The sequence below is a fragment of the Camelina sativa genome, chromosome 17 (genome assembly GCF_000633955.1).
Source record: "Camelina sativa cultivar DH55 chromosome 17, Cs, whole genome shotgun sequence".
In the NCBI taxonomy this organism is placed as follows: Eukaryota; Viridiplantae; Streptophyta; class Magnoliopsida; order Brassicales; family Brassicaceae; genus Camelina; species Camelina sativa.
Genome location: NC_025701.1, coordinates 8,691,099 through 8,703,661, shown reverse-complemented (window position 1 = coordinate 8,703,661; position 12,563 = coordinate 8,691,099). Strand labels below are relative to the sequence as shown.

General features: G+C 35.6%; 4 protein-coding genes across 5 annotated transcripts; 1 reads left to right on the top strand and 3 right to left on the bottom strand.

The window, feature by feature from the left end:
* On the bottom strand, positions 235–3,431 carry LOC104756222 (agamous-like MADS-box protein AGL65). Its single transcript, XM_010478774.2, has 12 exons — positions 2,995–3,431; positions 2,714–2,905; positions 2,262–2,321; positions 2,138–2,156; positions 1,971–2,035; positions 1,861–1,876; positions 1,697–1,758; positions 1,503–1,599; positions 1,347–1,397; positions 1,123–1,259; positions 587–1,040; positions 235–501 (listed from the first exon to the last, which is right to left on the bottom strand). Exons 2-12 carry the CDS (start codon positions 2,896–2,898, stop codon positions 490–492), a joined length of 1,158 nt encoding a protein of 385 aa, XP_010477076.1. The 5' UTR covers positions 2,899–2,905; positions 2,995–3,431; the 3' UTR covers positions 235–489.
* On the bottom strand, positions 4,644–6,244 carry LOC104756221. Its single transcript, XM_010478771.2, has one exon. It carries the CDS (start codon positions 6,061–6,063, stop codon positions 4,897–4,899), a length of 1,167 nt encoding a protein of 388 aa, XP_010477073.1. The 5' UTR covers positions 6,064–6,244; the 3' UTR covers positions 4,644–4,896.
* On the bottom strand, positions 8,268–9,694 carry LOC104756220 (photosynthetic NDH subunit of subcomplex B 4, chloroplastic). 2 transcript variants are annotated; one of them, XM_010478770.2, is made up of 6 exons: positions 9,533–9,690; positions 9,414–9,455; positions 9,134–9,314; positions 8,983–9,038; positions 8,821–8,892; positions 8,268–8,462 (listed from the first exon to the last, which is right to left on the bottom strand). In XM_010478770.2, the coding sequence occupies exons 1-6, from the start codon at positions 9,596–9,598 to the stop codon at positions 8,349–8,351; spliced, it is 531 nt and encodes a 176-aa protein (XP_010477072.1). In that variant the 5' UTR covers positions 9,599–9,690; the 3' UTR covers positions 8,268–8,348. The 2 variants fall into 2 exon arrangements, with proteins under 2 accessions (XP_010477072.1, XP_019095313.1); XM_019239768.1 differs by lacking the exon at positions 9,414–9,455 and having other exon boundaries at positions 8,279–8,462; positions 9,533–9,694.
* Positions 10,281–12,050, top strand: LOC104756219 (uncharacterized endoplasmic reticulum membrane protein YGL010W). Its single transcript, XM_010478769.2, has 4 exons — positions 10,281–10,811; positions 11,411–11,473; positions 11,589–11,660; positions 11,778–12,050. Exons 1-4 carry the CDS (start codon positions 10,449–10,451, stop codon positions 11,898–11,900), a joined length of 621 nt encoding a protein of 206 aa, XP_010477071.1. The 5' UTR covers positions 10,281–10,448; the 3' UTR covers positions 11,901–12,050.

Sequence of the window (12,563 nt, the reverse complement as noted above, 5' to 3'; positions counted from 1 at the left end):
AATTTGGCAACAAAATTAGTTTGAGACTGTAGATTGGATTTAGGGTTATGTATACACTGTCATGAAGCTTTTCTTGAACTAATTTGTCCATCCTTATTGTAATGAAGCTTTCCTTTTTCTACATATAAATTCCTTTTTTCACAACTTAGAACTTAATTTGGAGTTTGTTATGTATACAGTCATGATAAGAGTTTGGAGTTTGAAAAGCTACAATTAAGAAGGAACACATCTATAGAAAACAATATATTTGTTGATTATATTTATCATTCTTGTAAAATATATGGTTCCTAGACAGTATCTCTTATACACAAAATGCCTAAAAACTCCCCTGAGTATATGACACAAGCTCATACATACAAAAACATGTACACTCTCTCTCTCTATATTTATATATATTTTTTTTTATCTTGGACATTGTAGCAATGGCTCAAACTAGTCCTTGGTCAAACATAAGTCCAGTCATCATACATACATGAGCCATGTCTTGAGTTAGTTTGGTTGCTGCAATCACCAAAGATACAGAGACATATTCAGTTTGGTGGATCATATAGCTAGATAGTTACAATGAAGGTGTAAAAACACTAACCTGGTTGTAAGAAGTCTGACCAAACATGGAATCTGGAACCCAATTTTGATGATGGTGATGATGATGATGATGATGATCATTGACAAACATGGACTGATCATGAGGAATTTGAAAGCAGCCACTATTATCATTAGCCATTGGATCATACATTGAAGGATCTAGTTGTTGTTGCTGTTGTTGTTGTTGTTGTTGTTGTTGTTGCTGTTGCTGTTGCAAGTTGTTCAATTCCATTTCAGATTTTATCTTTTTCTCTTGATCGTCTTCCATTCCCAAAGTAGAACCAAATGGTGTAGGATATGAATATTCCTCTCCAAGTTGTTGTAAACCCAAACAACCGTTTCCTTGTTGTTCTAAGTGCTCAAACTGTTGTCCCGGGTTGCTGCATATCTGATCTTCTGGTTTAATAGACTCAAAAAAGCAGCTAGAGTAAACGGGAATCGATCCATCAATCTCTCTGTTTGAATCATTAAACCATAACTTGAGTAAGCACTTTCATAGTGAAATTGCTTTTTTCTAATTGTGACTTAGACTCTTACCTATGAGGAAGATAACTGGAATCACCAGGTAAGATTGTTTGCTGGTTATCATTATCAGGAAGCCAAGACATCGAGTGAGCTTCTTGCATATTACTATTACCTCCCATCGCCATAGGCAACTGTATCCCGCTGTGAAACTGCATTTAAAAGCTTGGTCTGGTTAAGAACATATCCTGAAGAGAGACAGAGAGAAGAAGAGAGGAAAGGAGACAAATGGTTATAACCTGTGTTGTTGTACACTCTATTGGTAAAAGTTGGTTCTTTGTGTAATGTTCCTGAAAAAATGTAGGATATTGTCTTTCGTAAGTATATTTTATGAAATGAACTCCTGAATCTTAGGTCTATAATGATTGAGTGAAAAGGAAAACATAATAACATACCTTGTGAATCTGGATTCTTTCAATAGATTTCCTCAATGATTCTTCCAATAAACTGAGGTGCTCTGTGTTTTCTATTCTATCAATGTTCGTCCAGCAACTGAAAACACCCACCAGAAGAAAAATACTTACATAAGATTGAAACTAAGATTTCAAGAAGCAAAATTTATAACTCAGGAAACTATAATTTTTCACACCTCAACCTCCTATGACACTCCATAAGCTGAGCTTGGTATATCGCTACTTGGTTACTTAGACCCTGTCATGTGAGGTCATTTTAACACGAACTTAAGCAATTTGACTCAAAGAGATTAATTAGGTATCCACGAAAGTTCAAGAACCGGAGATGGTTGATCCATACCTCAATAGTTTGATTCCTGCAGGATAGAGTAGACAACAACATCTCAGATATATTCAGAGGCTTACAATGACAAGATATGGTTATTAATTATAAGAACTCATGGAATGTACCTTGCTCCTAAAAAGTCATGTATATTTACATCATGATCCAGTTTCTTAAAAGTCTTCTTCAATGCCTGCAATTGAGCAAAACAAATCAGCTCAATTTTTTGTTTCAAACAAATCAAAAAGTTGATGATACAGAAAAGAAGAAACTCAGTGAGTTTTTATGTCTTTACTTCAAGGCTCTCCAGTTTCCTGTTGCATTAAAAAAAAAAAAAAAACACTTTGATTTTAGTTTCGTAACAGAAATTGCATCAAAGGATTGATAGTATCCAAACTTTTAAATAATGCTTACCATACCTTTTTGTCCTTTCTTGTGGAGTTAATTGCGCAAACTTGGAAATAACCTCTTCAATGCAACTGCACAAAAAAACAAGTGAAGTCCTATATCAGTATATTGCAAGAAACTTGAGTACAGAACCTCAATCTATCATCCCCCTCTAATAGTTTAGAGTCTTGCAAGAACTAGAAGCTAGAATCACTCTTTAGAACAATATCTGAGAATTGATAACTGAAAGGAAAATAGAACAGTTTAGAGTATGTTTAGAGTCCCTAATCTCTCCACAAAGCTAAAAGCTCTCAACTAAATCAACCTGTCAAATTACCCCTAATCTGTTCCTACTTATGCATTGTGTGATCTTCTCAATACTCTTAACCATTCCAGCTGAATCTTTACACAAAGTTTTACGAGTTCTAAACCACAGAATTAAAGATGATAAAAGAGAAACAAAGTTGTGGGAATGTTATAATACCTGTGTTCTCCATGGAAAGCAGTAGCCCTTCCGGTAGGAGAAAACATAAGAAGGACAATATCAATATCACACAAAATGGATAACTCTTTGGCTTTCTTCAATATCCCATTTTTTCTCTTCGTGTATGTAACTTGCCTGTTACTTGTGCTCTCAAGCCTTTTAATCTTCAACTTAACCCTACCCATCCTGTTTCTGTTTATAAACAAAAAACATTCATCAAAAAATCCCATTAAAAAAGAGTGAAATTTCCAAAGGATCAACATTTTCTTTCGAATACTTACTTCAATCACCTGATGAAACTTCAATTTTTGCAAGGGATTGATCAAAATCGAATCTTTGAAGATGGGGGACGTCTATATTCGGACACAAGAGTCACTGTAACGGAAGATGGGTTCTTATAAATAAAAAGGGTCTTGTCTTTTCGAAGCAGAAACAGAGAAAAAATGGGTCTTTGCGTCAAAACAAGAGAAGAATTCATGAAAATGAGCACAGAGGAGGCGAAGTCACAAAGAAGAGAAAGATCATGGAGGAAGAAAGAAAATTGCAAAAAAAATATTTTTCCCGAAGAAGAAGAAGAAGAAGAAAAAGTTTGAATAAGAGAAAAAAGGGAAAGATTAATGGTGGAACAGAGAGAAAGCTCACAGAAAAGCAGACGAAGGGACTACCTTCGATTTCGCTGGCAAACTTAAGACGTCGACCAACGGAATTGTGTGCTTCTGTGTTAGAGAGAGGGAGAGCCAAACCCGGTTTTTCTTAATCAATTACTATTTAACCAATATTCGAACCGACAAAACCAAACCGGTTTTGCTTACTTGATATTGGGCCAGTGTATAAAATTATTTTTAAAAAGCCCATTGGTACCCATTGAATTGACTTGTCTCTGCCCTAATTTAGCTCCGCCGCTGTTCTTCAGATCTTCTATTTAAAACTTACTCTCAACTCGTTTTCTCTTAAAAATTCATTTTTTAGCTAGTCTCATGTTAGCTGTTTATGTGTGTGTATTATATTAGGGTTTGCTTGATGTTTAAATGCCTGTGATGGTGTTAAATATACTTTGAGAGATGCTTCTCTAGGAACAAGAAATCAACTCTGAGGCATTTTTTTTTTTTTTGTTCTTTCTCATGGTTACAAATCTGTTTTCTTTTGTTTTACTCTGATCTTTGAGCTTATTGATGTGAAATGGTTTTGTTGGCTTCTCCTAGTTTCTGATTTGATTTGGGTTTTTGTCTGATTAATGCAAGTGATGATGAAAAGACAGGGACATCAGAGTCTCTTTGTTAAGAGATGAGAATGATGACTAATGTCTAGATGGGATTCTCTCTGATGCAACATGTCATTAAAATAATATATTTAGATGATCAACTTTGATCTAGTGTGTGCAGTTTAGTTTTGTTTTTTAATACACCCTTTTGGTGTCTTTTTGATGAGTGCAAGTGACGATTAAAAGACAGGGACATCAGAGTCTCCTTGTTAGGAGATGAGAATGATGACTAATGTCTAGATGGGAATCTCTCTGATGCACATAAACTTAGAATCATTAAGTTTTTATCTTTAAACAGTTTTTGTTTGTGGGTTTGCCAATGATGTGTCTTTACAATTGCACGTATTATCAGATTTTTGGTGATGACTATCACAAATGTCTGAGGCAAACCGTTGATTTGTTAAAGAAATGTCTATAAGCTTACGAGGACAAGTCTAGTTATTTGCAATTAAAGCTTTGTTTTGGTCTAAAGCCTTAATCCATAGAGTTGATTTTTATGCATTTAAGCTTTGTTTGCAGGAAGAAACACTTGCCAGGTATGAAGTAGAGGAGATTATGAATTTGGACAATACAGAAGATATTGGAGATTGGAGTTTAATGTCCAGAGTTTTCTATGTATCTTCAGTTCGAATTGTAAACGTGGAACACAAATTGCAGAACACATCAAAGTAATGAAAATCTTTCTTCGCAATGTTAGATTCTTTTGTTTCTTGAGGTATCTGGTTCAAATGTAGGAACTAAACAAGTAAAAGACGAACATCATCACTATTAGCAACACAAAGAGATAAGAAGATAACTTCTACACTCCTTGAGTTTTTTTTTTACAAGTGATCAAAAAAGATTAATAGAAAAAAAAAAAAGGGAAGAAAAATCCAAAATATGAATAATCATCATCATATTCGGACAAACATGTTCAAAAAGATCAAAGAGAATCAAGACTCTCGGTTCTGCTTCTCACAATCCGATGAAAAACTTCTCTAACTTTCCTCTCAAACGGATCCAAACCATTTCTCAAAGCTTCACGAACCTGAACAAGCTCATTAACTCTCTGTTTCACCTCAGCTTCCTTGTGATCATTCATCGGAAAATGAATCGAATCGATCAATTCATTCATCAACCTCGAACTCTTCTCAATCCTATCAATCTCCTTAAGCAATCCACAAGAATTCTTCCTATCTCTCCTCTTAGATTCCTCAACAATCTTATCGTGCAACGACATAACAGGAGCTGCCCATTGGAAATGCCTAGGCACAAAGTAGTTAACTTGCAACCCACGGTCTTGACAAGGAATCGCAGCTACCAAAACCCACATGACAAAAAGCAAAACCGAAGTCATTGTGTAAACCGGTACAGCTAAACCATTGCTCGCAGCGACGTCGTTTGGTCGAGGCGTAGCTAAGTTATTAGCTAAAGCTTGTAACTGCTTAGAAGCTGACCATGATCTTGAAACACTCCACGAAAGAGATCTGAAATGACCAATCGAACGGTGGTGACTCTCTTTGACTCTTCCGAACGAACGGTTCCGATGAGCTAGATTGGTTCCGGAAGGATGATCTTTCTCGTCGAGCATTCCGATCGCTAAATCGACCAGAGCTTTCTTAGCTCGCCGGAGTTGTCCTTCTCCGATCGAACGGTGCTGACTATCTAAAGCAGAGATAGCGATGTCGGCAAGTTTCTCCCATTGACGGATCTGTTCGATACCGTCGCGGATTGCGTTACAGACATCGAGAGCTTTGATGCTCCGTTCGAAGTAGTCAGAAATCAATCTGTCCATGGGAGATTTGGAGATCTGAGAGCGGTGGTTGAAGACGATAGCTCGAAACTCTTCTTGACAACAGAGGAAAGAATCAAGAAGCTTTCCGATCCATTCGAGGGAGAGAAGGTCGTTGGCTGAGGCGTTGAGATCGATGAATTTCTCAGCGACTTGTCTCTGAAACGAATCTAGCTCAACCTCCATGTTGCTTGGCTCGTGGTGGTTGTGGTGGTGGCTACTATTTCCGGCTGATGATGATGATGATGAGTCAACTTGGTCTCGCCGTAAACTAAGCAACGACCTTCCAAATGATCCTTGAAAATCAGTTGCTGGCATCCTCAAAACAGACGCAAAATCGAAACTTTTTTTCTCAGACTTGGGGGAAAAATATCTTTTTTTGGTTTTGGATTGAGAGTGATGATGATTGATGAAAGCTAAGGAAGAAGAAGAAGAGATGTGTTTATAAAGCGATTATTTTGACCGCGTATTTAAGAATCATTCAATATTAGTTCACTTTTCTCTTTGTTTTTTTTTCATTCACTAATAGTAATACTAATAAAAGGTGTGACGAGTAAAGCTAGAATTTGATTTTTTGTGTTCTCATTCCTTTTTCTCTTTTTGTTACTCGGTACGATACACGCAGCAGACACGTATAGCATTTGTAATAAAAAGGACAAGGATCTGTAGTAAGTAAATGTTGCAGTGTAAAAAATCTCAGTTACACCAAGTTCTTAAAGTGACGAGGCTGTGATATATGAAGTCAAAGAATGTGATATTTAAGGGTGCCACGTGGAGATAACTGGAGCTGTGACGGAGACTAGGTCAATACACTGCACATGTGGAGAAAAAAGACAGCTAAGACTATCCTCATTAGTGTGTTTCTTAGTTGTTTCTTAAGGCAATTTTTAATAATAAAAAGAAAAAAAGAAACTTTGTTAAGAGAAGAGGAAAATTTTGTTGATTATTGATAGAACCAAATTAAGGTGTTTTTTAGTAATAAATATAATAAAATAATAATTAATAACTTAAAATATTCAAAATTATTTTATATATCATAGAAACATATTTTAATAATAAAAACATAAAATAACGTGAAGTGACATTAGTGCAGTGACATGAGGTAAGTCCATTTGTAGAAGGCACCATCACACCGGGATCAAGTCCCGGCTCCTACGAATGTAGAAATTTGGCTAATTGGGCCGGCCAGTTGTGGCCCAATGGTTGACAAAAAAAAACATAAATAACATACAACATTTAAAATTAAAACAGAAAACATTAAAAAAAAAAACATAACACACAACATGAAGAGAGAACACACGAAAATAAAAGAGAAATGCCAAAAAAATTTACCCCATTAATCTCATTTCACCATTCATATCGCGCCACCTGTCTACTAAGAAACGTTTCTTGTGTTTCTAAAATTAGAAACGTTTCTTCCAATCTTTAGCTTTTGTTTCATTAATAATTAATATCTATACCTAAGAAATTTCCTAACAAACATCTAAGGACTACCAATGAGGATAGTCTAAGTCTTCGTTGGCGTGTTATGTAATGAAGAGAGAGACGGACTCGGTCTTGTCTGATTGATTCTTTCTCGTCGTTCTAGAATCCCTCAAGGACAAAAATGCTGACATGTAATTCTCTTTTTCATCCTTTTTTTTTCTGAATGATAGTACTAGAAAACAAATAAACAATAATACTATAAACTCTTAAAGCTACGTTAGGAAACTATAAACTCTTTAACATTATTATTCACATGCTAGGCAAACTTTGGTTTGGTATTGAAAATTTTGGTAAGCTATAATGTAAAAATGATTGAGAAACTTTACTGAATTTATAACAAAAAAAGGTGTGAATGATGGACTGGAGTATGATAAATCTGTCATTAGCAGTCATCGATCATGTTTGGGCCAGAATTAAAACTGAACAACTACAAGAATTAATTGATATACGACAGTATTACACTACACCATATTGATCTTTTTTTTTTTCTTTTTGTTTAAATAAAAATGTTACATCATATCTCCTGTCATGTGTTCCTAACTCACACACACCACAACAACAAAGAAAAAAAAAATATCTGAAATTTTGAAAGAAAACAAAAATAAACAAATAAAAACCACACGTGTGAAATACAAGCTAGAAAAAAAAGCTTTGAAACATGGAAGCACGAAGATTACTGACAAAGACATGACAAGCTCTCCTTTTCTTAACTTATTCTAGCTAAGATATTGATTTTGTTTTGTTTTTATACTTTCGTCAGTTCGACGACACAGATAAAATCGTGCAAAAGCGTATTCCCCGCTAATTGTTCCTCATCAGACTCACTTTCCAGTGTATAAGACCAATTAATTTAGCCCCAATTGAGTAAATTAATTTATATAAACACAGAAAAAACGGATTCGTCAACATTTTAAAAATATTTGAGACAAAAAAAAATTCTCATGGTGTCAAGTGCTCCTAACATGTTCGTTCAATGATTTAGAACACAACACAACAAAGAAACAGATAACTTTTTTTTTATATAAAATGGAAGAGAGTATATAATAATGTTTTATGACCGTTATAAGAAATATATTTATGTATGTCAAATTGGTATATATGATTTACAAGTTAGTTTTCTACTTAGTAACAGCTTCTTCTAGCTCTCTTATGCCATCAACCTTCTGTTCAATTTCTTCAATAAGTTCTTCACGCCATAGTTCTGCTCTTGCTTTCTCTTCTATATCTTCTTGCTGCACCCATATTAGCGAAAAGGCCCAAAACACAATAAACAACTCTTATCCAATCTTACTAAAGATGTACGTTTATTATATTTGTAATGTGCCAAAGGTCTATGGGCCAACCCAGCCCAACCTTATTAAGCACGACAGTAAAATCCACATGTATATCCCGAACTATATTTGTAATGTGCCAAAGGTCTATGGAACTTGAACGGTTGACAGGGTCTACTAATATCAAGCTTGGCTAGCTATTCCATAGCAACAACCCTAATTATGGTAGGCTGGCTAGTCTATTGCATTGCAACATCCCTAATTATAATTTTATGTTATTTCTAAGTATTCAGTTTCTATGTGAGAAAGAGATACATACAGTTTCGTAGACCCAATAACCAGTTCCATCACCTCCATCTCCACGGTACTCCTCCGAGTCATAGAATGGATCCTATATATGATTCAGTATCACACCAATATTAAGATCCCAATGCAGCAAATGGATCAAGATATTCGATTTTGAGTATTTTTATTTCCATACTTTTGCGGAACCGAAGTACAAACATCCCCAACAAGTGAACATGATATAGAACATATCTGCAGATGATCAAGATCAATGTCAAAAACATTAAATCAAAACCTCTTATTATATAAGAATCTTTTTCTCAAGAAACCCCAAATTTGTAACTTACAGACATTCTTGATGGCTTTATCACTAAGATGCCACACGTGCTTCTCAGTAATGATATCACGCATCCCTTCAATTTGTTGAACCATCACAGCCATTAATGGCAAATCATGTGGCAATGCCTTTCTTACACATAAGCTTCCTCTTATCATCAGATTCTTTTCCCTCTTCTCATTGACTTTCCTCTAATATTTTTTTTTTCAAATCTTAAAAATGTAAGTTCATAACAAGAATAGAAGGAGATTCTTATAATTTAAGTCATAGGTAAAGAAAAGATTACTAACAGATAGCCAATATCCATGAATTGGTCCTGAAATCTGCTTAGGCTACAACACAAGACACAATTCTCTAAGTGTTCTTATTCTAATGAATATAAATCGTTATTATATGAAAGAATATGTACCGAGTGGTTGGAGGAAGAAGGGATGTGAAGGTTAGTGAAGGTGGAACTTGTGAAAGCTTCAGCCATTGTTACTTCTTGATGGCGGTGGCAATGGAAGAGAGAGAGAGAGATGACACAGTGTCGTTACAATCTTTTTTTCTATTATTCAATTTCATTTTTTAAAGATTAGATTATTGGAGGCAGAAGATGTGTGTGGATAAGAGAATCGGTAACGTCCACACTAAAACTTAGTCTTGTGAGAAATAAACAAAGGAACAAAAACATCAAAAGCGCAGGTTAGCATTAGCAATCACATGACACTATTTTTAGTCTTTCTAACAAACGAAAGCTGGCGCGTATTACCCTTCCAGAAAGTGCTATTTACAATCTAAAAACTCTCCAACTAACTCAAGTCAACAAACTGTTTTTTTTTTCATTTGTACAAGTTAGCAATCACAAAACACGTTCAGTCTTCTATACGTGCAAGTTAGTAGTAATCACCATAGCCAAAGTTAGTAAGAAATCGTTGGTCGGTCAAGTCAATCTTTCCGCTTACGTTCCCAATACATTAATCCGTTTCAATAGCGCATGTTAGCAACTATTGTCAAAGTCTTATTGGGTAAAAAAAAAGCTAATCAAACCTGTTAGCGTAGGTTAGCAATTGGAAAGAAATCTCCCGGCCAAGTAAAGTCAACACACATCGCTTGATTGCGCAACTTAGCATTAGGAAGCGTATGTTAGCAACTTTGCTAAACTTAGAACTTTCCCACTTTCGTCTTCTTCCTCCCGTGTATCTTTTAATCTCCCCTGTTTTGTGTTTTCGGTGATTATATATTTTTTCAATTCAATTCCACCAAACCTACCTCCCCAAAAAAGCACATATCTCTCTAATCTGATTCCTCTTCCTCCTGAGAGAACAAAATCTCAATCAATACCAATGAGTCGCTTGATGGGACTGCTCGATCTCGAGAAACACTTTGCCTTCTACGGTGCTTACCACAGCAATCCCATAAACATTGTTATCCACATCATCTTCGTTTGGCCGATCGTTTTCACAGCTTTGCTTCTCCTCCACTCCACGACACCAATCTTCGATCCTTCTCAATTAGGGGTTTCTCAATCGTTGACCCTCGACGGCGTTCTCCGATTTAACCTTGGGTTCATCTTCACCTTGGTTTATGCTCTGTTCTACATCTGTTTGGATAAAAGATCTGGCTTTGTAGCTGCCCTCATGTGTTTCTCTTGCTGGGTTGGTTCCAGTTTACTCGCTGTTCAATTAGGACCTTCTCTTTCCTTTAAGGTTTGGTTTCTCTTATCTCAATTTAGGGTTTCTGATAAAAAAAAGAATCATCATCATCTTTTTTAGGGTGAGCTTATTTAATCAGAGTATGTGCATGCATCCATGTGTTGTGTATATATATGCAGTTGTGTGTGTGCTTCATGCATTTATTGTTCATTGTTTTCCAAGCTTTGACTTGGGAGCCCCTATATGGCTATATGTGTGTATATATATATATATATATATATTGAAATCGATTTATTTAGATTTGTTATATTACCTTCAACGATTAACTTAGTCCTCTGTCTCTGGGGTCCCTGCATTAGCTGTTAACGTTTAGACAGCAGTACTAAACACAGTAACACCCTGTCTGTGGCTTTAAACATTCAATGATTTGTTGCAAGACTTATATTGTGTGCTTGGACAAAAGTGTTGTTTCTTGACCACCAACATATGTGATGGTCTGAGATGTTTAGAGTCTAACATCACTTGTTAAAATTAGGAGCTTTGTATGTATGTGTCTTGAGTGTTGTGAATCATTTGATAGTTTGATATATGTGTTTGAAAATCCCTCTGTTATATGTAGATACTGTAACAATTTAACTGTTCTTTTTCCGCAGGTTGGGTTGGCATCTCAGCTGTTATGTTGGACCGGGCAGTTCGTTGGCCATGGAATGTTTGAAGTAAGTTCTTTGGCTTTTTAGGAATTGTTGTTTTGTTTCTCCTGTAACTTGTTTCTCTTCATCGGTATTCATGGGGCCCTAAAACAGATCATTCTTGATTCTTGTCGACTCACAGAAACGAGCACCTGCGCTATTAGACAATCTAGTCCAAGCTTTTCTCATGGCTCCTTTCTTCGTATTGCTCGAGGTGAAAGTTGTGATTTGTTTGTTAATGTCTCTGCTACCTTCTTACTACAGCTCTGTGAAAACTGTAGCCAGAAAACTTGAAAAGCTAATGTGGAATTGTGTGAATGATATAATGCAGGTTCTTCAATCGGTTTTCGGGTATGAACCATATCCCGGTTTTCAAGCGCGTGTGAATGCCAAGGTAGAAAGTGACGTTAAGGAATGGAGAGCAAAGAAGCAACAGAAGAACAAGGTCACATAAGCTTGGATTATAATACGGAAGAACTTGAACCCATTGTTGTGTTTCTGTAACGTACCGAAATGATAATAAGACCATCATGGATTGATGGATTTGGTGTGTAACTACTATGCATGTCTCTAATATATGGAAAATTGCAGTAAGTTTCGGTCACTGACCAATATGATAGAAAAGAAAACAAAAAAAAAAGAAGATAAAGATCTGATATCTCTTAATCTTAAAACTGTGAATCAATATAAAATATTGAAACTCCAAATATCTATGAAACAAACCCATAAATGTAAACCCTAAATATAATATGAATCATATCCCAATATGTAAACCTTAAAGCTCTCCCCTAAACGTGGATAGGCTTTGTATGTTACATGAAGTAATCGAAGACCTAAGAAATCACTTGTCGCGGGAAAATAAAGAAATACTATAAACAAGAAAAACATTTGACAGACTTGGTTAAACATCTGAGTTAACCGATCTGCGTTTCTTAAAGTATCTTCTAGATGGAAAGCCGGAGGTGGGAGGGAATACAACTTTCTTTGGGTGTGAATGTGATTGGACAGTTCGTAGCGTAATTGGATGTAAATAAGTGAGAAGGAATATCTCCATGGATCCACCATATTTAGCGTAAATCTTCTTTCTGTTATCAAACTTTTTTTTTTTTTTTTTTTT

Coding starts and splice junctions, on each gene's coding strand:
- LOC104756221 (XM_010478771.2), bottom strand. CDS start 6,063: ATGCCAGCAACTGATTTTCAAGGATCATTTGGAAGGTCGTTGCTTAGT.
- LOC104756219 (XM_010478769.2), top strand. CDS start 10,449: ATGAGTCGCTTGATGGGACTGCTCGATCTCGAGAAACACTTTGCCTTC. Junction 10,812..11,410: donor GACCTTCTCTTTCCTTTAAG/GTTTGGTTTCTC, acceptor CTTTTTCCGCAG/GTTGGGTTGGCATCTCAGCT. Junction 11,661..11,777: donor CTTTCTTCGTATTGCTCGAG/GTGAAAGTTGTG, acceptor GATATAATGCAG/GTTCTTCAATCGGTTTTCGG.
- LOC104756222 (XM_010478774.2), bottom strand. CDS start 2,898: ATGGGTAGGGTTAAGTTGAAGATTAAAAGGCTTGAGAGCACAAGTAAC. Junction 2,322..2,713: donor GCTTTCCATGGAGAACACAG/GTATTATAACAT, acceptor TTTTTTGTGCAG/TTGCATTGAAGAGGTTATTT. Junction 1,260..1,346: donor TAGAGTGTACAACAACACAG/GTTATAACCATT, acceptor TTTTAAATGCAG/TTTCACAGCGGGATACAGTT.
- LOC104756220 (XM_010478770.2), bottom strand. CDS start 9,598: ATGGCTGAAGCTTTCACAAGTTCCACCTTCACTAACCTTCACATCCCT. Junction 9,315..9,413: donor TTCATGGATATTGGCTATCT/GTTAGTAATCTT, acceptor AAAAAATATTAG/AGGAAAGTCAATGAGAAGAG. Junction 9,039..9,133: donor TAAAGCCATCAAGAATGTCT/GTAAGTTACAAA, acceptor GATCATCTGCAG/ATATGTTCTATATCATGTTC.